This window comes from Equus przewalskii, chromosome 1 (assembly GCF_037783145.1).
Source record: "Equus przewalskii isolate Varuska chromosome 1, EquPr2, whole genome shotgun sequence".
Classification (NCBI taxonomy): domain Eukaryota; kingdom Metazoa; phylum Chordata; class Mammalia; order Perissodactyla; family Equidae; genus Equus; species Equus przewalskii.
Window position 1 is genome coordinate 58,364,695 of NC_091831.1, and position 21,795 is coordinate 58,386,489.

Sequence of the window (21,795 nt, forward strand, 5' to 3'; positions counted from 1 at the left end):
TAGAGGTCCTTCTGTATGTCCTGTTTATTCCCAAACCCCAACAATACATTCCACCCTCCAAGATCCCTGAGGCCCATTTTATGGGTTGGAAAATCAAGGCACTGTGTCAGAATGCCCCTGTAGGTCAGCAACGCTTGACATACAGACCCAGGAGTCCTGACTTTCAGGAACGCTGCCTCCCCGTAGACCTGGCAGAACAGGAAGATGCTCTTTTCCTTTTGTCTCAGGTCCTCAGAGCAGGGCCTCTCTGCCAAGGTTTCCTGAGGAAGCCCCAGTGCCGTGTCAGCCCAAGTCTGACTGAGAGCAGAAAGGAGCCAAGGCCCCAGTGAAGCGGCGGCCCCAGGTGGCCAGTGGCTATCAGGAGACAGGGAACAGATGCAAAACCAGGGCTGGACCTGCCTTCCAGCCAGCATCTGTCAGGACCAGGGCTGATGTGTAGTTGTACTGGGCTCCCCACAAGGGGAAACAACAGAGCTGAGTCTAGTGCAAGGGGGCAGAGAGTGGTGGGGGCTCCAGAAAGCACCCCAAAACAAGCTGCCAGGTTGGAGACCCACGGGGCTGAAGAGAAGTTTGATCCAGTCTCCAGGGCTGAACACGGTGGGTGGTAATGGGGAGGCAGCCCAGTTGGGGCGTGCCGTGTCAGGATCCTGAGGCTGCCAGCCTCAGCACTTCTCATGGCATAAAATGGTTGCTCTTCTATCCAGAGGGGTGACACAGCCTCAGAGCTTGCTCCGCAGGGCCTCTGCCAGGGGCCGTTGCAGCCGCCACACCACCCTCACTGGCTCAGTGGCACGGTCCAGCTCACGGAGGCCGCCCAGGTCACCTGTCTGACTGTACTTCTGCAGGGCTGGTTGGAGCACTGTGATGGGGATGCTGAAGTTCAGGTGGGGGTAGGTGGCCCCCGTGTTATTGTCCCGGGTGTTGCTGGCAACGATGCCTGTTGAGGAGTCAAAGAGGAAAAGAGGGTATGAGCCAGGGGATAGATAGACAGGTGGGAAGGGAGGCCCATCTCCATGCTGGAGGCCCTACACCTGTTGGGGTCTTGAAGCCTCCTCACTGAGACAGACTGTAGGCTTCCCTTCACGGACACCAGCTCCCCACATCCTGGTCCCCCTTCCCAGCTTTACTTTCTCCTTAACATTATCAGTATCTAACACAGTTTCACTTACAGTTGTGCGCTGCTTAATGAGGGGGATACGTTCTAAGAAAGGCATCATTAGGTGATTTCGTCATGGCACAAACATCACAGAACAAATCTAGATAGTATAGCCTATTACACACCTAGGCTATATGGTACTAATCTTATGGGAACACAGTCGTATCTGCATCTGTTGTTGACAGAAATGTTATGCGGTGCATGACTGTACTTTGTTGTCTTTCTCTCCAACTAGTGTCAGCTCCCTGAGGGTAGGACTTTTGTGCCTTGTTCAGGCAGTCTCCCCAGGACCTAGAAGAGCGCCTGGCACAGAGGAGGCACTCAACAAACACTTGCTGAGTGAAAGAATAAATGAATCAGACCCACAGACAAGTTTTGTTTGGCCTGCTTAGTGCACATGTATGTACGTATTTTTTGAGACAATTTTAGACTTACAGAAGCCTTGCCAAAAGTTCCTGTATATCCTTCATCCAGCTTTCGCTTACATTAGTATCTTATGTCACCATACAACACTTACCAAAACCAAGAAATTAACCTTTATACAATGATATGAACTAAAGTACAGGACTCCTTTGGATTTCACCAGTGTTTCCATTGCAGCTCTTTTTCTGTCCCAGGATGCAATCCAGGACCCCACACGGCATTTAGTTGTCATGTCTCCTAAGTCTCCTCTAATCTGAATCAGTTCCTTAGTCTGTCTTTCTCTCTCATGTCCTTGACACTTTGAAGAGTACAGGTCAGTTATTCTGTAGAATGTCTCTCAATCTGGGTTTACTTGATGTTTTCTCATGATAAGACTGAGGTTATATATAATTGAGAAGACTCCCATAGAAGCGATGCATCCTTCTCAGGGCATCGAATCAGGAGGTGTATGATGTCTACAAGCATTACTTGTGATGTTAACTTTGATCTCTTGGCTAAGGTGCTCTGCCAGGTTTCTCCACTCTGGACTTACTATATTCCTCTTTGTAAAGTACTAAATATTTTAGGGTTATGCACATATTCTGTTTCTACTTAAACTTTGCCCACTGATTTTAGCATCCATCGGTACATCCTCCTGTGGTGTCCTAATAGTGAGCTTCTATTTCCCTCATTTCTTCTACGTTTACTAATTGAAAATCTGGAAGGAAGAGTTGTCGCTTGTCTCTATTTTTAAATTGATTTGGTTATTTATTTACATCAGTGTGGACTCATAGATATTCATTCTTTCTGGGGGGTTATAACCAATACTATTGTCTGTTCTGTGGCTCAAGTTGTTCCAGTGGAGCTCCTTCAAGTTGGCTCTTGGTTCTCTCAACATTTGACAAGCCCAGCATTTTGTTGTTGTTGCTAGCATTTCCTTCTTTTCCAGCACCACAAAGTGCTCCAGGCTCCTCTTGGATTGTCCCTGTCCCAGTCCTGGAATCAATCAGTTCCAGGTTCCTTTCATTAGAGAATGGCTCTTAGCAACCAAGATCTGTGCTCTTGGCGTGCTCGCTGCAGCTGGGGTGTTACTGCTTCTAGCCCTTCTCAGCAGACAGAGCTAGGATATACATATACGATATATATCATATATCATATATATATATATACACACACACATACACTAACTCATGTATACACACATCTATATTTATTTCTGCATCCACTTATCTGTGTATATATTTTAAAAACTCATGGTTGATTTCATTTGTATGCTACGGTTGAAGAAATAAGTAAATCCATTGTAGCCAGCAAGAGCAAGGTCTCTCACTGTGGGAGGAGAAGTCAGAAATTAGAGAAGGGGATGCTCACAGGAACCCTGTGTGCTGGACTGCAGTTGGAGGTATCCATATGGACTCGTGGTTGGCTTTTTTTAAAATAGATAAACAGATTTTTTTTAAAAAATGTGAATTAATTACAAAAATTTTAAAATGGAAAGATTTAACAACTACATATTATTATTATTATTTTTTTAAAAAAAGGTTCACAGCTTCCTGTGAAAAATTGGAGAATCAGCCAGTGTGAGGCCACATTCCTTCACAAGGAGGCAACAACGTACAGGTGCTGAGTTGTGTTCACCCCAGTTCACCCTTGACTCTCCGCTTCCTGTTGTCTCCACTCACTCATTCATTCACTTTACCTGCGCAGCCTCTGTAGACTTTTGAGTTTGTGACCCTTGGACTAATCCAACTCCTGAGTGTGACAGATCAAATGAGATTAAGTGACTTACCTAAGGTGAGCAGTGGCTTAGTGGCAGAGAAGGGACCAGAAGCCAGATCTCTTCCCTCCCAGCTCAGCATCCTTCCCTTCCCGCCTTCAGGAGCAAAACAGCCTGAAAACCATGGCTAACTACCTCCTGGGCATAAGGACCACCGCTTCCCAGACAGAGTGGCACCCAGGGCTGGACGCCAAGCACTCGCTAGATGGGACTGAGGCTCTGGCAAGGCGAAGCTGGGAGAGGGCCAAGGAGCTGGTTACCCAGGAGTTCTCCTGAGCCAGTGGAGAAGAGGGGTCCCCCACTGGAGCCGCCATGCACAGCACATGTGGTCTGAAGCATCACTGGTGTGTCATCCACCTGCACCACAGCTGACAGGATGCCTGTGGTCACCGAGGGCCCACAAGTCTGGCCGAAGACGCCGAAGCCCACCACACTGACAGCCTCACCTGCCAGGGAGGAAAGGAGGGTGAAGCTGGGGAGCCCCTCCATCTGGCAGGACTCCCATTCCCCAAGCCCATCCCTGCCCTCTCCAAAGTTCCAAACCCTGTCTGTCCTTGGAGTTTCTGCTCAGATACTCCTGTCTCCAGAGAGCCTTCCCCAGGTTCCCACAGGAAGAGGCCAGGACCTCCCCTGAGCTCCCAGCACTGCCCCTGCTCAGCCACTTCTCCTCAGCGTCAGGCTGTTCTCCAGCCTTGGTCCCTGCTGGACTGGGCAGTCATTTTTTAGGTTCTTACACTTAGCCACGTGCTCAATAAATGTTTGGGGAATTAATACCCATCTCCTTCTGGGACTAAGAAGTCTCCTGGTGAAAAAAAATGGGGATGAGGACTACAAAGTAGCCACCTTCCTTTATCAAGTACTTTGAAGGCACGGGGCATGGAGCTAAGTGCTTTACAAGCAACATTTCACCCAAGCCTCACAACAGCCAGGAGCAAGGAGCATTAGGCCCATTTTTCAGATGTGGAAACTGAGACAGGGCACATTAAGTTGCCAGTCCAAGGACACAGGGCTAGTAAATGGCAGGAGATGCCAACTCAGAGAGCCCGTACTTTGTCATTATATGACATCACATCCATAAAGTGAGACCTCTGCTACTTCTATGGCAGCAACACGGAGCCTTTTGTTAAATCATGCCATTGGAGCCTCAAAAGCACGACACCTCTCCAGCCAGTCTGCAGTGTTATAAGGAGCCCCCAAGGCTCAGCACATCCAGAGTACACTGCTGCAGGGCCTCAGGAAGAGGTGTGCCTGAGCCTTCCCCGGAGATTCCTCCTGCCTCCCAGCCCCTTGGGCATGCTGGGCACAAGCAGGGAGGCCTCCAAGAGCAGCCCGGAGCCAAGGACTACAACCAGAGGATTTCCCGCCAGTTTGATGCCGCCCTGACTCATTAATCTAGGAGGGGTAGGAAGGGAGCTGGCCTAGGGGACTGGCCCCTGATCTGCAGGGTTGGAGGGCCCCACGCTGACTTTCCTTTCCGAGGCCCACCCCACACCAGAAGGCACCTTTGCTCTTTACCTTCATGGAAATGCTCAGCAGGCACAGGCATGGGGATACCATCTAGGTCCTCGTCCAGGCTCACCACGGCTATATCATAGGGAGATGTCTCCTGGGTGGCAAATACCACATGTCCCCAGATCATGGCACTCCTGGGAGCAAGGAAAGCAAAATGACAAGCTAGCTTTCTGACCCTTTAGTGCTGGGAAGAAGCAAGATGAGTGACGGTAAGTCATGGACTTGAGAGTCAAAAGATCTGGTGTCAGGCCTGAAACCTACCAGGCAGCAACTCTGGGCACGTCACTGAAGCATTCTGTGGTATTCCCCAACAAGCTTTACCAACTGTAGAGTACTTCTATGTAAAGGTGCCTGGCCCTCAACACTATCATAGACACCTGCCACCTAGCGAGCACTGTGGGCCAGGCCTGGTGTTAATGCTTTATGAACATCATTCCATTCAGTCCTCACAGCAGCCCTAGGAACTGGGCACTGGTATTATCTCCATTTTAGATAGTGCATTTGAGGCCCAGAGAGGTTGAGTAACTTTCCCAAGGTCACAGAGTAAGTCATAGGAGCCAGGGAAAACATTCCCAGTATTTTCCTTCACTGCCTCATTTGATACTGACAATCCTGTCAGTTGGTGGGGCAAGTATGGTATGATTTCATCCCTCTGGGCCCTGGTTTACATAGATGCTAGCACTTCTATAGCTCTTACTATGTGCCAGGCTCTGTTCCAAGACTTTACATGTCAACTCATGGGGAGGCAGCTTAGACAGATTAAGTGACTTGCCCAAGATCACACAGGGGATTCCTGCTACACACTCTGCAGGGGTAGCTTCCCGCAGACCTGGTGATTTCCCTAGAAGCAAGAGTGTGGGGGAGTGGGGGAGAGGTTAAGGAATTGGGGGCCACACTGGGAAATTCTCATCAGTCTTCCCTATAAAGTCATGGCTGTCCTGTGGGCTGCCAGTGTGGACCTCTATGGCAAAGCCGGGCTAGGCTAACCTCAGAAACTCAGCGGAGAGATCTGGAAAGGCCTGGGCTGTGAGGCTGGGTTGAGCCAGGTACAGGAGAACATCAGGCATTAACACCAAGGTGCTTTGCTTTGGCCAAATTAAGCACCTGGGACTACAGAGAAAACAGAACGAAGAGGTACTGGAACAAGAAGCCAGGGAGCCAAGGTCACTGCACCATCAGAGCAAATGGAAGTAAAGGAGGCAAGAGTGCTTTTCCCGACAGAGAGGGAACAAATGACTGTCTGAAGTCCCAAGCCGGCTGCCAGGATCACCCAAAGTTTGTTCAAAATATATCTATCTGCCCCGGCCCTACTCCCAGTCTAATTAGGTGGAATCCCACACCTGTAATTTTGATGCAGATGGACAGCTCTGGTCAAGATCTAAGAGAGAAATCAAGTAAGAGTGGCAGGCCCCTCTCATTACCGCAAGAGGGTAGCATCCTGGGCCCCTGGGACCTCACTGCGTTTCAGGGGAGAGAGGGCGGGGTTAGGAAGTCTCCACTCAAAGGGCCAGTGGTGTGTGGGTGTAGGGCTACGAGACAGAGAAGTCGTGCAGAAGGAATTCAGACTGGGAAGGGAGCTCAAAGGTGCCCAGGCGCGGACGCAGGGACGCCCCACAGTTCTCAAAATCAGAGCTGCTTGGTATCTTGCCCAAGCCTCATTCACTGCCCGCCAGGAGGCCCAGAATCCCTTACACTGGGATTCGGGGTGCCAAGGATGAGAGAAGGGTCCCAGGTGTCTACCCACATTACACCACCAAAGCATCAGCGTCACGCTAGAAGGCCTCCATAATCCTCAGAATGATGACCCGAGACCTGAGATCCAGACCTCAGACCTGGTGAGGGGGTAGAGCGGGAGTAACTTTGCAGGCCTTACTTGGGGGTGGTGGAGCGCACCAGAACCCTGGTCGCCTCCCGAGGAGCCACATGCCGGCAGGTCACCACGAGGCGGGGCGCCACGGCCACTCCGGAGCCCCATACGGTGCTGCACTCCACCAGCACGGCTGCGGTTGCCCACGGGGGTCCCGGGTCTCGGAGGGGCAGGCCCCACGGGGCACCCATCTCGGGCGGCAGGAGGGCAGCCAGGGCCGTGGCGCCGGGGTGCAGGCGGCCGAGCGCGGCTCGGGCGGCGCGGAGGAGAGGGGCAGCGGCGCAGAGTAGGGTGAGGCCCACCCACTCGCGGGCCTTCCAGCAGAGGGGGGCCGCCACTAGCGCCACCAGCGCCCCCGCGGGCCGCGCCGCGAACACGCCTCCGCCCTCTGTGCCCGGCAGGCAGCGCGCGTCAGTGAGCAACAGCGGGCCGGCCGAGTTGCTGAGCACGCCCCGGCTGAGCGTGTTGAGAAAGATGTCCGGGCAGAAGGCCCCGAACGGGGAGCCGCAGGCCAGCAGCGGCGCGCCCTTGGGCACGGCCCCGAGAGGCGCCACGGCCACGGCCGGCCCGCGCTCCTCCGCCTCCTCCCCATGACCCGGCCGCACGCGCAGCAGCGCGAACCAGCCCAGAGCTCTCAACTGATCCTCCTCTTCGTCCTCCGACACCTCGTCGTCCGGCGCCGCATTCGCGAAGTGCCACTGCTCGGCCGCCTCGCCCCCGAAGAGGCGCGCGAAGTGGGCCCGGAAGGCCGGGCAGCTCAGCAGCAGCAGCAGCTCGGCGGGGCGCGGGGGCCGCAGGGGCCGCCCGCGGGGCCGGGCCGGTGGGCTGGGCTCCAGGCCGGCGCAGTGGGGCGTGCACAGCCCGGTGCGGCCCCGCTCCGCGCGGCCTGCGGGACTCGCGGCCGTTGGGCCCCACTGCACGTGTAGGCGCAGGTCGTCGCCGCAACTGTCGCCGGGCAGGAAGGCGGCGCCCGCCGCTGTCAGCGCCCCACTGCCGGCCCGCAGGAACGGGGTGAAAATGCCCCCGTGGCACAGCACTAGGCCCGGCCTGCGGCTCAGGATCACCCCGCTGCAGCTCCACGAGCCCGCCTCCGGCTGCCCGGCCCGGGAGGCGCTCACCACGCAGCCCGCCTGCTCGGCCGCCCTCATGGCGGGCCCCCACTGTCGCCCCATGGCCTCCAGGAGAGTGCACACCGGCTTCGCGGAGAACTAGGGGGCGAGGGAGGACCCCGGCCAAGACCCGCCGACAGCACGCAGCGCCGCCCAGAGCTGGAAGCGAGAGGCGCAGGCACTGACTCAGGCGCACGTCTTCCTTGTCAGGCTGGATTGGCTGAGCCCCAGCTGGCCCGGCCCGATTGGCTGGGCACGGGGCCGAGTCCCGATTGGCTGCAGAGGCTGACCCCACCTTTCCCCGCCCTGGTTTAGGCTACCTGTGCAACGTAGGGGGCGAAGCACTCCCGGAAGGACGAGCCACGGGAATGACAGGCTTGTGGCTTTACCGGGAGATGGGAGGTGAGCAGGTTTCTCGGAACTCAGTCTCTTCTCTGTTCGCTGGGCTGCGGGAAGGGGAACAGAAATGAGCGCTGACGTGGCTAGGCTTGCCCAGGCCATGACAGGACCTGTCAGCATCCGTCCAGGTCTAGGCGACATTCAGCCCCTAACCCCTAGGATAATACGGGCAAAGAAATCTTTGGCAGATTCGGTATTTTGAAATGTTGAAAGTAAACCCTACGGCAATCCACTAGGGGACATGGAGTTCACGAGATTACGTCTAAGGCCTTTTGATGCCAAAGCCCACCGACAAATCTCATAGAAACTGGATTTGCTCAAAATGAAAGTGCCCTTTAAAATTGACTATGACGAACAGTAACTGAGGTCAAAGTTTTTAATTATACAACCCTATATTTTGCAGTATGTACATTTAACATGGCATTTATAACCACCAACCAGGATTTATCTAGGTCCGGGGCCAAAAGCTTCTCCTGTAAAGGACCAGAGTGTAAATAGTTCAGTTTTGTGGGCCATACGTTCCTGTCTGAAATACTCAACTCTGCAGTTGTAGCATGCAAAAGCTAAAGGAATGAGGTGGCTGTGTTCTAACAAAACTGCACTTATAGACAATGAAATTTGAATTTCACATAATTTTCATGTCACAAAGCAGCATCCTTTTTTTTTCTCACAGGCCATACAAAAACGGGCAGCAGGCCAGATTTGGACCACCAGCTGTGTTCTGCCATCCCTGATCTAATCTAACATAAACGTCCCGACTTTCCCAAAGAAGTATCCCTGAGGACACAGGAGCACGAACAAGTATGTTTTGGGCACTTCAGGCTATCCCCAAAGCAGTCACCACAAGCTAGACATTTTACAAAGGTCTGTTTATCACTCTATCACTAAAATACACATTAATTTTTAAGATTTTAGTATTTATGTCAGCATTAATGAAAACAATATCCAATTACTACTTAAATTACCTAACTTTTCTGCCTCAAACTTTTAAATAAAACTAATGGTGCTTGGTGTATCCCCAGCACAACACAGGGCAATGCTCGCAATGCTCCCAGGGACTCAAGTCTGAGAAAGGCAAATGATGATCCATTACAGTGAAGTAGGTCTGAAATTAGCAGTCTTCCCAGAGGAGGCACCATCCTTTAAGTTCTGTAACACAGAAGATGGCTTGATCGCAGTAAAACCTCTTGACTACCCCTACTTCCTGGCAATTAGGAGTTTCTCTCTCAAGCCCCCAGCATGAACTGTTATGCATCAGACTGTGTGTGTTTACGGCATCACAGTACAGAGTCCCAAGTCACGGCCAACAGCCAAGGTGAGACCCCTTGAGTGCTGGACTCAGTGATTCCACCTTTAATTCTCATGTTCCACACCAAACTTGGACACAAACAAATCCACATAAACACAGAACCCACGGCATCATTTCATAGTAACAGGGACATTAGTTTCAATCACAAGATGCCTTCAATAATTTTAATACTCATCAAAAAGAAACTGTTCCATTTTGCTTCCCAATCTATTTGTCCTAATACCTTAGTTTTAGGATCTCATTTGGGTTTTCTAAAAGCAAGTCTTCCTACAAGCCTCGTAAATGCACAAGCACAGGTTTCATTCCTCTATTTTGCCAAATGTAGCAGTCAACTGAATCTCTCCTATTTTGTAGAAAATGATTAGTGAAACACAGCTAAACTGGATCTAGTCCTTGCTAGCATGTTAATGTGGTTTTGTTCAAAAGTCTGCCATGTCCATCCTGTTGCAGACATGACCACCAATCCTGGGACCACCGCATGTCCCAAGGCTCTCACACAGTCCTAAATTGATGACTTCTAGTGGAATGTGTGAACTGGCCTAGCCCTTCTTTTTTTTCCTGATAGCAAAACTTAAGCCCACCACATCCACTGTAAATATTTCTTCCCAGAAAGAATTTGTGCTTTCCCCCCAAGAACAAATGTCATGATATGTTCAAATCAAAACAAACCAACACACACATAGGAATGAAGCCAGCAAGTTTCTTTTAAGTTTTTATTAAAATGCTAAGGATACAGATTGACTTTCTTTTGTAAATGACCATTTTACTTTTCCTGAAATAGGACATATATGCACTCTGATAAAACAGAATGAAAAGTCTCAGTTCATGGGGGTTCCTGTACAAAGCTCCAATCCTCACTGTTAGGAGCCAAGCTCCTCACATCAGCTTCTTTCCACTATCTTAGTACAGGAAGGGTGTTTTCTGTGGGGTAAGGAGTAGACTGGTGCCACGTGACTTTTCAATCCCCTTTCTCCAGTGGCCAAAATAAGCCACTTTCACAAAGAGCTGCCCTGTCTAGAATCCATAGTTTTCTAGCTTGCTACAAAGTGACTAGGGAAAAATAGGAAAAAAACAAAAACAAGAAAACTAACACTGAAGCACTCATACTTCTCATGTCTCTGAATGGAGAAGTATGGGTTACCTTTAGACAAAGGAAATTAAAAGTATGCAAGTTAACTAGCCAGTTCATTCCCCGTTAGCTACATTTGTTCACTTAAGGCTTTAACCCTTTTCCAAACCCACCATTTTGTCTTAATCCAGCTATGCTTGCTAATAAATGAAAGGCATGCTCTTCCCAGACTTATACTTCATTGAGCCTCTGCATTTGGTACCTGTAAAAAAGTATGCTTTCCCAACAGTCAGTAGTGAAGACTAACAATGAGAAATCCAACTAAAGAACAATATCTCACTCCTGGAATATGTTATCCACACCTTCCCTACCCTCACATTAGAAGCAAGAATCCACTCAATTTAGTTCAATCCTCTGTAAATAAGCATCATTATAACTTTGAATTTTAACAAAACTACCTTTAATCTTTCATTAAAGGAAAAAGAATGAAGGTATTCTCCTATCTTAAGACCACCTCCTATTCCTTCATCTTTTACTACAAGGGTAGAATATTAGCTAAGATCATGAAAATCCAATTTCATACGTGGCATTAAGAAAATGGAATGCTATAAAAATAGTCATCACACTACAGGGGATGCTGGGGTGCTTACTGACAATAAGTGATGCTGGCTCAAAAGGAACAGCTCTACACAAAGTTCTTGGATTAGAGTTTCCCCAGCTTATTTCTGGAATGGAGAAAGGCAATTTCATACCAAAAAAAAAAAAAAATCTGGAAAAGCTACAGATGTTAACCTTTAGACACCAAAAAAATTGGTAACTGATCAAAAGACAGAGCTTATGAACAGTCCAATAGAGACCAAATTCTGCAAGTGAAAATTTGAAAGCTCACTGCGTAAATCCTTCCTAGATTCAAACAAATGCTGCACCACCAGATTTTTAAGTTCTCAACTCAGAGAATTCAGAGCTCTTAAGCTGTTAAGTTTGTCCTGTGTGACTCTCCAATTCAGAAGATATTCTCTGAAAGGAATCTGTGCAAAAGTAACTGAGACATACTGCAGTGTATGACAACATGAGAGATGTTCTCAACTTTGAGGCGAAAGTCACTTTTTAGAACTGAAAATGAAAAAGGTGCTAGAGAGAAATGAGATTTCCCAACAGTATAAAAGCAGAGACTAGCTGAAATTTGTAACTTTCTAAGTAAAAATAGTAATAGCAACAACCCACTATACGATTAACTCCTCTGCAGTGAACAATCTGCTGTGCATTCCGTGATGAGGAATGACCCCAGCATGCCAGTGGAAACCTGCCGCAAATGTGAGGCCAGGGCTCTACCCTTTCCTGTTCTCGGTGCTCAAGGTGACGCCACCCACTAGAAGGCAGTGAGAAACAGGGGCGCATCTCTCACATCTCTCACTTGCCTGCTAACCAACAGGAGTAAGTTCACTTGACTGAGCGCTGGCCTCCAAGATGTATCTGTGCATAATTTTATGAAGTATCTAAATGCCATTCACTAGATTAAAAAAAAAAAAGGATAGAAAACTCTGGACCAAGTAAATTGTTAACTCAAAAAGTTAGGAGGGACACCAATTACATTAACAACACCATCTTTAAAAAATAGAATCACTTTCTTTTGAAATCAACCACAGTGGTGAGACGTGTTTTTCTTTTCAGGTGCCCCATGATGGCACACAGCTTTACCTGGCAAATCCTGCCAGCTTCCAAGTCCCGGGATGCTGACCTGCACCAGCACGTGGGGCAGCGTTACCTCCCAACAGTGTGGAGAAGAGCACATGTCACCACTGGGCGATGAGAGCTGACAGAGACTCTTGGCTTCTCAACGCCAGACATGGTTGGAGAGCTTTCCTTGTTCTATTATAAAAGTTCATGAGGAAGCTGTGAATAGGATCAGTCCAGAGAAGTAAAACTCTTTTATTTTCACTGTCCAAACATCAGTCAATATACTGGGAGAGCCAGCGGAAGCCCTCGCCGTAGCCTTGCCTCTTGAGCACACTGCACATGAACACTTCCATGGGGCGGGCATTCAGTTCCTTCAGGGTCACATTACCCTAAGGGAGACAAAACCAAGAAAGGCCTGTTAGCATCTCCATGGTGGAAAGGCTTGAAAGGGGGATCACAGAAATCACTTTCTGCATTCCTCAAAAGCAAATCTAAACAGGGATTAATTACAGAAATGTGGTCAAGGCCCTACAGATGACTTCCCCAGGGCTTCATCCTTTCAGGATAGAATAGTCTCTCATTCCTAGCCTCTCTCTCTCCCTGCGAAGAACATTTGCTTTGAACACATCAATATTCATCTGGAAAGCTATGGCAGCAAACCAAGAAAAAGGCCACTGGGACCCAGAGAACCAGCATGCTCTTTAATGGACAAAAGGAGTTTGGGACTTTTTGGAAATAAGGACACTCTCATTAACACAAGCATTCAGAAATATACACTAATAAGAGGTTACATCAAGGAAATTAAGAATTCATGTGTAACACTCATGCAGAAGAGGGGAAACTAAGTGAATTAAAGGAAGCATTTCTAGAAAGAAAGAACCAAGAAGAGGCAAGACTAAGGAACCATGTAAAAAGTCACGAAATTATCACAGATCTCAGAAAAGGAAAATTTTAAAAAGTAAATATGGGGCCAGCCCCATGGCCAAGTGGTTAAGTTCGTGCGCTCTGCTTTGGCAGCCCAGAGTTTCGCCAGTTCGCATCCCGGGCGCAGACATGGCACTGCTCATCAAGCCATGCTGAGGTGGCGTCCCACATAGCACAACCAGAGGCACCCACAACAACAACAGACAACTATGTACTGGGGGGCTTTGGGAAGAAAAAAAAGAAGACTGACAACAGTTGTTAGCTCAGGTGCCAATCTTTAAAAAAATAAAAATAAAATGTAAATATGCCAAAATCTGAGCTGAAAAGACCAGGATTCACGCTTAATTATAGCTAATCTAGATTTTCTCTCTCACAAGCATACTTTTCTGCAACAGAGTTCCCCTTCCAACTGGAGACAGCATAACCTACTGATCCGGAAGACTCAGGTTCTATTCCTAGTTTTATCACCGACTTACAAATCACTCTCAGAGTTTCCTCATCTTCGAAATAGGACAACAGTCCTACCAATCTCAGCAAAGAGCACTGAGGATAATCCAGAGCTTTGATTTCAATGCTTGGTAAGTGACATAAATGATCACTCTTCTTCATAACCTGAAATCTCCAGTCAAACAAAAAGATTTCTGGCTAAGAAGGGCTCTTTCAAAAGAGATTTCCCAGAATCAGATTTGAAAGACAGTCAGAAAATTCTTAAAATAGCAAGGGTGCCTTTTCTACCATTCTCTTCATCTTTAAATACCTGAGGAATATATCTTATTAGAAAATGGTTAGGGGCTGGCCCCGTGGCCGAGTGGTTAAGTTTGTGCGCTCTGCTTGGTGGCCCAGGATTTCGCCAGCTCAGATCCTGGGCGTGGACATGGCACCACTCATCAGGCCATGCTGAGGTGGCATCCTACATAGCACAACCACAGGCACTCACAAGTAGAGTATACAACTATGTATGGTGGGCTTTGGGGAGAAGGAGGCGGCAAACAAAAAGAAGACTGGCAACAGATGTTAGCTCAGGTGCCAATCTTAAAAAAGAAAAAATGGTTAAACTAAGAACATGTTTGTCTTCAGAGAGTTTACCTAGAGGAAAACAAATCTTGAGCCCAGGTAAACTTTTTAAAGCAAAGTAAAATCTAGACAGCAAAACATGAACGTTAAAAAAAAGCTGTGAATTTCTTTTATAATAGGTTCCCTGAAGATTTTCTTACCTTTCCTGTGGTCTGTCCATAAAGCCCAAAAATCTCACGGAGTTTTTCTTCACTGATTGCATCTGTTCTGTCAATTTTGTTACCCAAAATAAGGATTGGCACATTGGATATTGTCTCATCAGTCATTAACGCCTAGACGAGATAAAGAGGAGCTGAGTGAAGATGTGCGCGAGCCCACTAGGTCATGGAGCGACTGTGACTTCCACTTGTCTGTAACGCAGCAGACGTAAAGCGGAAATGCGATCATCTTTAGACCTGAGCGATCAACTAAAAGTTCATCTTGACATTATATAACACCCTTAGCATTACATAAAAATTACCTTGACATTAGGTAAATATCCTCAAAACAATTTCAACTTAAGGCTGTATCTATTTACAAGGCAGCAGAACTGCCCAACCTTAACTGTGAGCTAAATCACTCACCAAAGACCATCCTCGGGCTACCCACTGAGCACAATCCTCCGAGAGCGAATGCTCTGACTCCAGAGCCTCAGAGATGGCTACAGGACCCCCCAAGGATTTACTGAGTGCCCCATGTGTGCAAAGAGCAATCTCAGGCACTGAGAGGGCTACAAAAGAAAGGATGAGACACATTCCTGGCCTCAAGAAATCCTCACTCTACGTTCACATATCTGTCAACAAAGCAAGGCAAGTGGATGATTAAGTGTCACAACAAGTGGGGACAGAATATAAGTACTTAAAAGACGTTCAGGGAAATAAAATGGCAAGGTGGGCTTGAGGGAAGTCTAATTAGCAAAGAGGTGGAACCTAAACTGGGCTCTGAAGGAGGGGGAGGATTTCAATAGGTGGAAAGGAGAAGGAAGAATACAAGCAATGGCTTTACAGTAGGAAAAGAATTCAGGAAGCCAGATGGAGTACCACCCGACTGGATTAAAGCATTTACACTGACATGTAATGACAGAGTAAATGGGATGGGAAGCGATGACCAACATCATGGCATCAGTCTGAGAAGCTAGCTGCAACAGATCCTAAAGACCCTAAATTCAGAAATTACTGGATAGAATCTGCACTTTTAGTACAATGAATTCACAAACAGTATCTATCTGTGGTGCTCAAGCAAGAGATGATGATCTAGCCTAAGATGGAAGCATGTAATAAATAGTGTAGCAGGCATTTTGAAGAAGTGAAGAGACTGATGTCTAAATGACAAGAGACGAGGAGTCAAAGCTGACAGATTTCAAGCCTGGGAATCTAGTTCTCACTGATAGGAAAAGCTAGGAAAGGAGAGTGGAGTTGAAGGAATAAAGGGGAACATGCTTTGACCATCTTCAGTTCCAGGAGATGTTAGACAAAATCAAAGTAAGGATGTCATTCATTTATTAAATACTAACAAAGTACCTACTATGTATCCAATGTTTTGCTAGGTGCAGAGGTTTCACAAAGAAATAAGATAAGGTCCTTACCATCTAAATTCATGGTCCAGCGGGACAGACCTATACAAAACCAGTAAATACAACAGACACTGATAAGGTGCAGAGTCTAACAGTCTGAGAGGTCAGGAAAGGATTCCTAGAAATGCTCATATCTGAACTCTGAGATCTCTTAAAAGACATTTCGAAATTTACCAGCAAATGGAGGTAGGGGGTCAGGTAAGAAAGCCAGGCAGGGATAACTACTTCCGTATACTTAAGGAAGGACAAGTTGTTCTCTATGTCTCAAATATAGTTCAAGGTAGGCAGTAGAGAGAAAAGAAGTTGGAGAAATAAATAGAGGAAAGATCGTGAAAGATCCTCTGTGCTGTGCAAAAGATTTGTGGATTTCATCCCAAAGGTGACAGAGATTAACGGATATTAAGTAGGGCAATGACAAGTCTGAGAAAGTTCCTTCTACTGGAAGCTACACTAATTCACAGGATTCTGGATTGTGTACCCAGGTAGATGATGGGAAAGATGAATAGTTCCATTCTAGGAGAACAGATTGGTAGGTGGAGCTGTCTAGTAGCCTGCATTAAGTATGAGGCTGGAGCTCAAGAGAGGTTTAGACGAGAGAAATCCATTTGGGAGTCATTAGCATGGGGGTGGCAGATGAAGGAAAGGAGTAGCCTGGACTAGCCTAGGAGAGAGTACAGACTCTGGGGAACACCAAGATTTAAGGCCTAAGCAGAGGAACAGGGGCTTATGAAAGAGCTTGTGAGGTACTGGCCAGAGACAGAGCACCCAAACCAAGAATGTAAAGGGGAGTTTAAAGAAAGAAAGAATGGCCAGTGCCAAGAGGTCAAGTAACGGAAGGACTGCCTTGCAGGTGATTCTACATGAGACTAGAACTATGGATTCAAGAAACATACTTACAAACAAACTTGAGACAGGTTCAAACTGCCAGGACCAAGAGTGCAGAGAGAGAGTTAAATCACAGAGAAAGAAGAGGCGCAGGGTGAAGCAGTAGGGATAATAAAGGCAACATTACAGAAATTGTCAAGGCAAGAAAATGCACTGTTGAGAAAAGAAAAAACTTGAAGCAAGTCCTTGATAGTACCAAACGCTGCACAAGACCAAAACTGAAGACAGAACAGACTGCTAAGTGCAAAGGTGGGCAGGTACAAGCTGAGAATGTAGATCTAAAAATGTAAAGAATTCTAATCCCTCTTTCAAGTTTTCACTATGCCCACACTTCATCAAGAGTGACCATATGTGACACATGAAGGGAAAGACACTGATTATGCTGGGACAGGCATACTCTGAGGGGTGTCCTGAGCAAATCAGACATACAGTCACCCTATGATAGCTATAAACAAAGTTAGTTTACTCAATTCAAGCTGAGTTTCCTCAAGACATTGAAAAGCAATGCCTTAGATTTTAAAACACTTTCTTCTTGTAACGAGGACTTTCATGAAATGCTAACTGGAATGATTAAGTATTGGCACTACTGAGCCGTATTCCTTCAAAGAAACAGAGGCCAAAAAAGGAAAAAAAATATAAACGTACATTAAGCTCAACTTTGGATTCCATGAGGCGAGGATGGTCTGCACAGTCCACCAGAAAGACAATCCCATTAATGGCGGGGAGGTAATTTTTCCAAACCCGACGTGCTAAAAGACAAAGTTTGTAGCTGCATCAATTAAAAAATAGATATATTTTGAAATCAAATAACCTAATGGTCTATAAAGTAGGAAAATCTTGGCCAGGTTTCAATAGCATTAGACTTCATATGGATTCTCCAAGTCCTAGCCAGTATTAAGTCAGAACAGAGGGTATAAACTGATGGTCCATGAACTTAATCTGATTTTTTAAAATTCGAAAATCAGGGTTTTGTGCCTGATTTTCTGAAAATCCCATGCCTACCTACTCACACATCAATAATCAGCAGGAACTGAGTTGTGGCTGCCCCTTTAGACGAGGTCTGGGCTCTTCGGTTTGCCAAAGTTTCCACCACTCCCTACTGTCTTCTACACTCAATGTCACTCACGTAAATGACCTACCTCACCCCTCGGGTCAATTCAGTTTGCAACCTCTGAGTTAAAATATCAGGATACAAATTGTCCATATAACTTTAGTCCCAAGTTAGTTCCTGCCTAACCAGTATATAACTTATCCACTCAGCCCTCAGGTACATTGGGCCTGACAGGTGGTTGAAGTTCCCAGGCCAATTACCTCAGCCTCCTATATTTAACCCAGTGTGCTCTATACATTTTTTTTGGTTTGACATGAAGTGATAATGTTTTGGAAAGCAATGCTTTAATTATATAATTTCTAAGCCACTCATTTCTAGTCCTTTCAATGGGCTGAATACAGACGCATCTCTACATGAGACAGTTAACAATGATGGCCTGTGAAGCGCCGGACTGGGAAGGAGAGCGGGAGGAACTTTCACTCTTCCCTTCCCTATCTATATACTGATTGTCGACTGAATTTGTTATATTGACCCTGGACTACTTCTATAAATTAAATTTTTTAAGTTATACAAAAAAAAGGAAACCTCCAAATGTACTCTAGTCAGCATTGTAGCCACTTCTGTAAAACAGTGGCGAGGTTATGATGAAAAAGTGTTTCTGTAAGTAACTCTTCCTCAAACAAAACAACACTACATACATCAACACATTTCCCTTGTTAGTCTATCAAAAGCTGAAAGCTAAATTTATCACACCAAATAATACACAATTCTCAGTTCAGGTGTCTTAAAAACACCTACTCCTGCATTCTCCAGATGGTCTATATGCAACTTACAATTGTATTACCTCTGAATTTAAATTTGTAAGCAGTTATAAATCCTTTTGAAAGAAGCAGAAAAGACACCATACAGCCACTCCTATCCAAATGAAAATAATACAATCTCATCATAGAAAAAAAGGAAGTAAGATAATCTATAATCCTCCATCAAAACACAGTCACTGCTAATGTTTCTGTATATTTTCTTTCAATCTTTTTTCTGTACAGGTATTTTATGTGATTGTGATCATACTACATATATGTAGGATATAAATATTCAATAAAATAAATATAATTATATGTTAACGAAATCACTGACTATAAAATTACTTGGACCGCTTCTCAGCCTTTTGGCCAAAATTATTTGGCTGAATGATTAAAATTACCAATATTCTCTTTTTTTAACTCTATTTTTAAAAAACTATATTAGATTAAACCTAATATAATGCTTCAAATGCTCTCAACTCAATTTAAAAACAAATGAATAAATCTGACAGAATCTGAATAGTTTCTTTTTTCTACTTTCCCAAAATATTTATCCCCGCATCTTAAATGTTTTACGCCTAAGCCTAGAGTCTTGCCAAATGTAAAGTGAGTGTCCATCACATAAAGATGCCTCATTCTGTGTATCTCTAAAACACATACAAGACACCTAAGAGGAGCCTGGGAAGCAGACAGACACACCTGAGTAAGGCAAAAGCACTGGAGGAGAACAAGAAGGCAGAAGCAAATGCTCCCCAACTGCTCCAAACAGGGAGAGCACACAAAATATCGATTTACATCAGTGTCACAAGTAGTCACTGTATTATTCTCGCAACTTTTGACAAGTCTGAAACTACTTACAAAGAATAACAATTTTCTACATATTTATACTCCATTAATAAAGAATACAAAAGAGACGATTAAATGTGATGTGTGATATTGTACTGGATCTTGATTAAGAGGAAAAATGCTATAAGGGAGATCATTGGGACAATCGACAAAAAAGGAGTATACACTATACAGTAGATAAAAATAAAACCACTTGGGTTTGATAACCATTATGACTATATAGGGAATATTCTTGTTCTTAGGAAATATGCATTAAAGAATTAAGGAATAAAAGAGTATGATGAATTCAGAAATGTTTGAAGAAAAATAATATTAACATGCATTGTATAAAGAGAGAGACTAATAAATCTGGGCAAAAAGTATAAAGGAGTAGATTTCTCTGTATTAATTATGCAACTTTCAACAAATTTGAAATTACTTAAAAATAAGTGAATAAAACAATTTCATTAAAGGAATAAGATCTCAATTCTAAATGACATATTCTAAATAAATGACAAATTCTAAATTAAAAAAATGACACCCTGCTTTAAAAAAAAGAGGAGGGGCATGAAATAAACCACAAGTCAATACCATCCTTCCACTGAATTGTCTCTTACCTTGCTCATGCCCACCAAGATCAAAAGTTGTAAAAGTCATTCCAGCAATTGTCAGCTCTTCTGATGCTGAAAAATTGTCAGAAAAGAAGAAAGAAATAAACTTCTCCATCCAACAAGGCCCAGTAACCCAATACCATTGCAAAACCTAATGAAGCTTTCACCTTGTAAAGAGAATAATATAGGGTGAAAATGTTCCTAAATTATTCTAAAAAGCCAATTTTCTTTTTCTCCAAGGTGTTCGCTGCTTTTTAGAAGTAGATATAGGAGATGTGTCCCATTACAGGACTGGTAAGAATAGATAGTGACAAAGTTCCAAAGGTTCAGATTTACGACTATGTGACGTGAGTGTGTGCTATAGAGAATTTTTCTCAAGTGAGCTGTGTTTTGGGACCTCAGTTAATACAAGAACTGCATCAATTGGGGATTCATCCTCTGACCCTGACAGTGACCTTCAAATATCAAAAGGTCACCTGGTATTTTCAAACCTACTCGGATGCAATGTTGGAACATGCTGGCCCAATCTGTCATCTTTGAGCATATGTAGAAGAGTGGTTTTGCCTGCATTGTCCAAACCCAAGAATACAAGTTTTCCAGATTTCTTGTAGAGTCCTAAAAGAGAAAAAAAATTGAACGTAATTTTGCTCTATACATACCAAAGGCTGCTTATATTTAAATTGTTGAAGGAAATACACACAGTCTGAAACCTATGATATATTCCAAGGAAATGGCTTTACCTAGGAATTGGAGCACACTGCTGAAGCCATTGTAGATCCACTCAAAGATGAAAGACATTATTAATGCTTACTACCTGTATGAAAGACGAAAGCAACAAACATTAGCTTTCTGAATGCCAGTACAGTTTTGGAGAAGTTAACAGTTATTCCCTGGCCTTGATGCATGTTTACAGTCCCATGTATTCAGGCATAAGAAAACAAATGATTGTGCATCCTGGAGGGCAATCTCTGGGGGCCTCGGATCTGCACAAACTCCTGGTTTGGTTTGGTTTACCATTTGGTTTTTAGGCAGAACCAAACAGTTTTCAATCTATGATACTTAGAGAACTAGGAGTTGAAGATATACTTTCCTCTTTTACTATCTGACTCACTCCTCCAGGTAGCTGCTCATTCACATTCCCTAGATACATCACTGCTGTCTACCAGTTAGCAAAACCTCCAGGAAATCAGCCCCGTCAATAATCTGGATCAAAATGTCACATCGATGCAGTAAGTAGAAAAAAATGAAAGGCATATTAACCTGAACAAAAAGCAGATTAACCCATCCTTGTATACAGCTCTAAAACACAAAGTCACCAAAATCCTACCAGCTGGCACAATTTGCCCTGCTCCATTTACCAGTGCTATCCCTTCTTAAACAATATTTATTTAACCCCTCTTGCAGATATGTGTCTCAACTTAAAAAAGAGATGATATCACTATTTTGGAGAGCTATGAAACGATAAAAAGAGAATCTTTTCATAATGTGAATCAAGATCGAACCCATTTTATAAATATAGATTTTCTTTTTTTTTTTTTTAAAAGATTGGCACCTGAGCTAATAACTGTTGCCAATCTTCTTTTTTTTCCCCTGCTTTTTTTTTTCTCCCCAAATCCCCCCAGTACATAGTTGTATATTTTCAGTTGTGGGTCCTTCTAGTTGTGGCATGTGGGGCACCGCCTCAACACGGCCTAATGAGTGGTGCCATGTCTGCGCCCAGGATCCGAACCATGGGCCGCTGAAGCGGAGAGCGAGAACTTAACCACTTGGCCACGGGGCTAGCCCCTAGATTTTCT

General features: G+C 45.4%; 2 protein-coding genes and 1 long non-coding RNA gene across 3 annotated transcripts in view; 1 reads left to right on the top strand and 2 right to left on the bottom strand.

The window, feature by feature from the left end:
* Positions 1-8,045, bottom strand: TYSND1 (trypsin like peroxisomal matrix peptidase 1). Its single transcript, XM_008517700.2, has 4 exons — positions 6,721-8,045; positions 4,851-4,981; positions 3,596-3,781; positions 1-937 (listed from the first exon to the last, which is right to left on the bottom strand). The coding sequence occupies exons 1-4, from the start codon at positions 7,884-7,886 to the stop codon at positions 720-722; spliced, it is 1,701 nt and encodes a 566-aa protein (XP_008515922.2). The 5' UTR covers positions 7,887-8,045; the 3' UTR covers positions 1-719.
* LOC103549384 (uncharacterized) lies at positions 7,598-15,822 on the top strand. Its single transcript, XR_544525.2, has 4 exons — positions 7,598-8,225; positions 8,896-9,023; positions 12,272-13,779; positions 14,395-15,822. It is a non-coding gene; the product is annotated as an uncharacterized lncRNA (long non-coding RNA).
* The window catches only part of SAR1A (secretion associated Ras related GTPase 1A), a 14,665-nt gene continuing 3,100 nt past the window's right edge, over positions 10,231-21,795 (bottom strand). The window contains exons 2-7 of the mRNA XM_008517694.2: positions 20,740-20,813; positions 20,495-20,614; positions 20,006-20,071; positions 17,358-17,461; positions 14,416-14,547; positions 10,231-12,666 (exon numbers count right to left, since the gene is read on the bottom strand). Coding sequence (XP_008515916.1) covers positions 12,550-12,666; positions 14,416-14,547; positions 17,358-17,461; positions 20,006-20,071; positions 20,495-20,614; positions 20,740-20,797 — 597 coding nt within the window. The 5' untranslated portion in view covers positions 20,798-20,813 and the 3' untranslated portion in view covers positions 10,231-12,549. The remainder of the gene's footprint in view (positions 12,667-14,415; positions 14,548-17,357; positions 17,462-20,005; positions 20,072-20,494; positions 20,615-20,739; positions 20,814-21,795) is intronic.

Coding starts and splice junctions, on each gene's coding strand:
- TYSND1 (XM_008517700.2), bottom strand. CDS start 7,886: ATGGGGCGACAGTGGGGGCCCGCCATGAGGGCGGCCGAGCAGGCGGGC. Junction 4,982..6,720: donor GTGCGCTCCACCACCCCCAA/GTAAGGCCTGCA, acceptor CCTTGCTCCCAG/GAGTGCCATGATCTGGGGAC. Junction 938..3,595: donor TGGCTCAGGAGAACTCCTGG/GTAACCAGCTCC, acceptor ACTCCTCAACAG/GCATCGTTGCCAGCAACACC.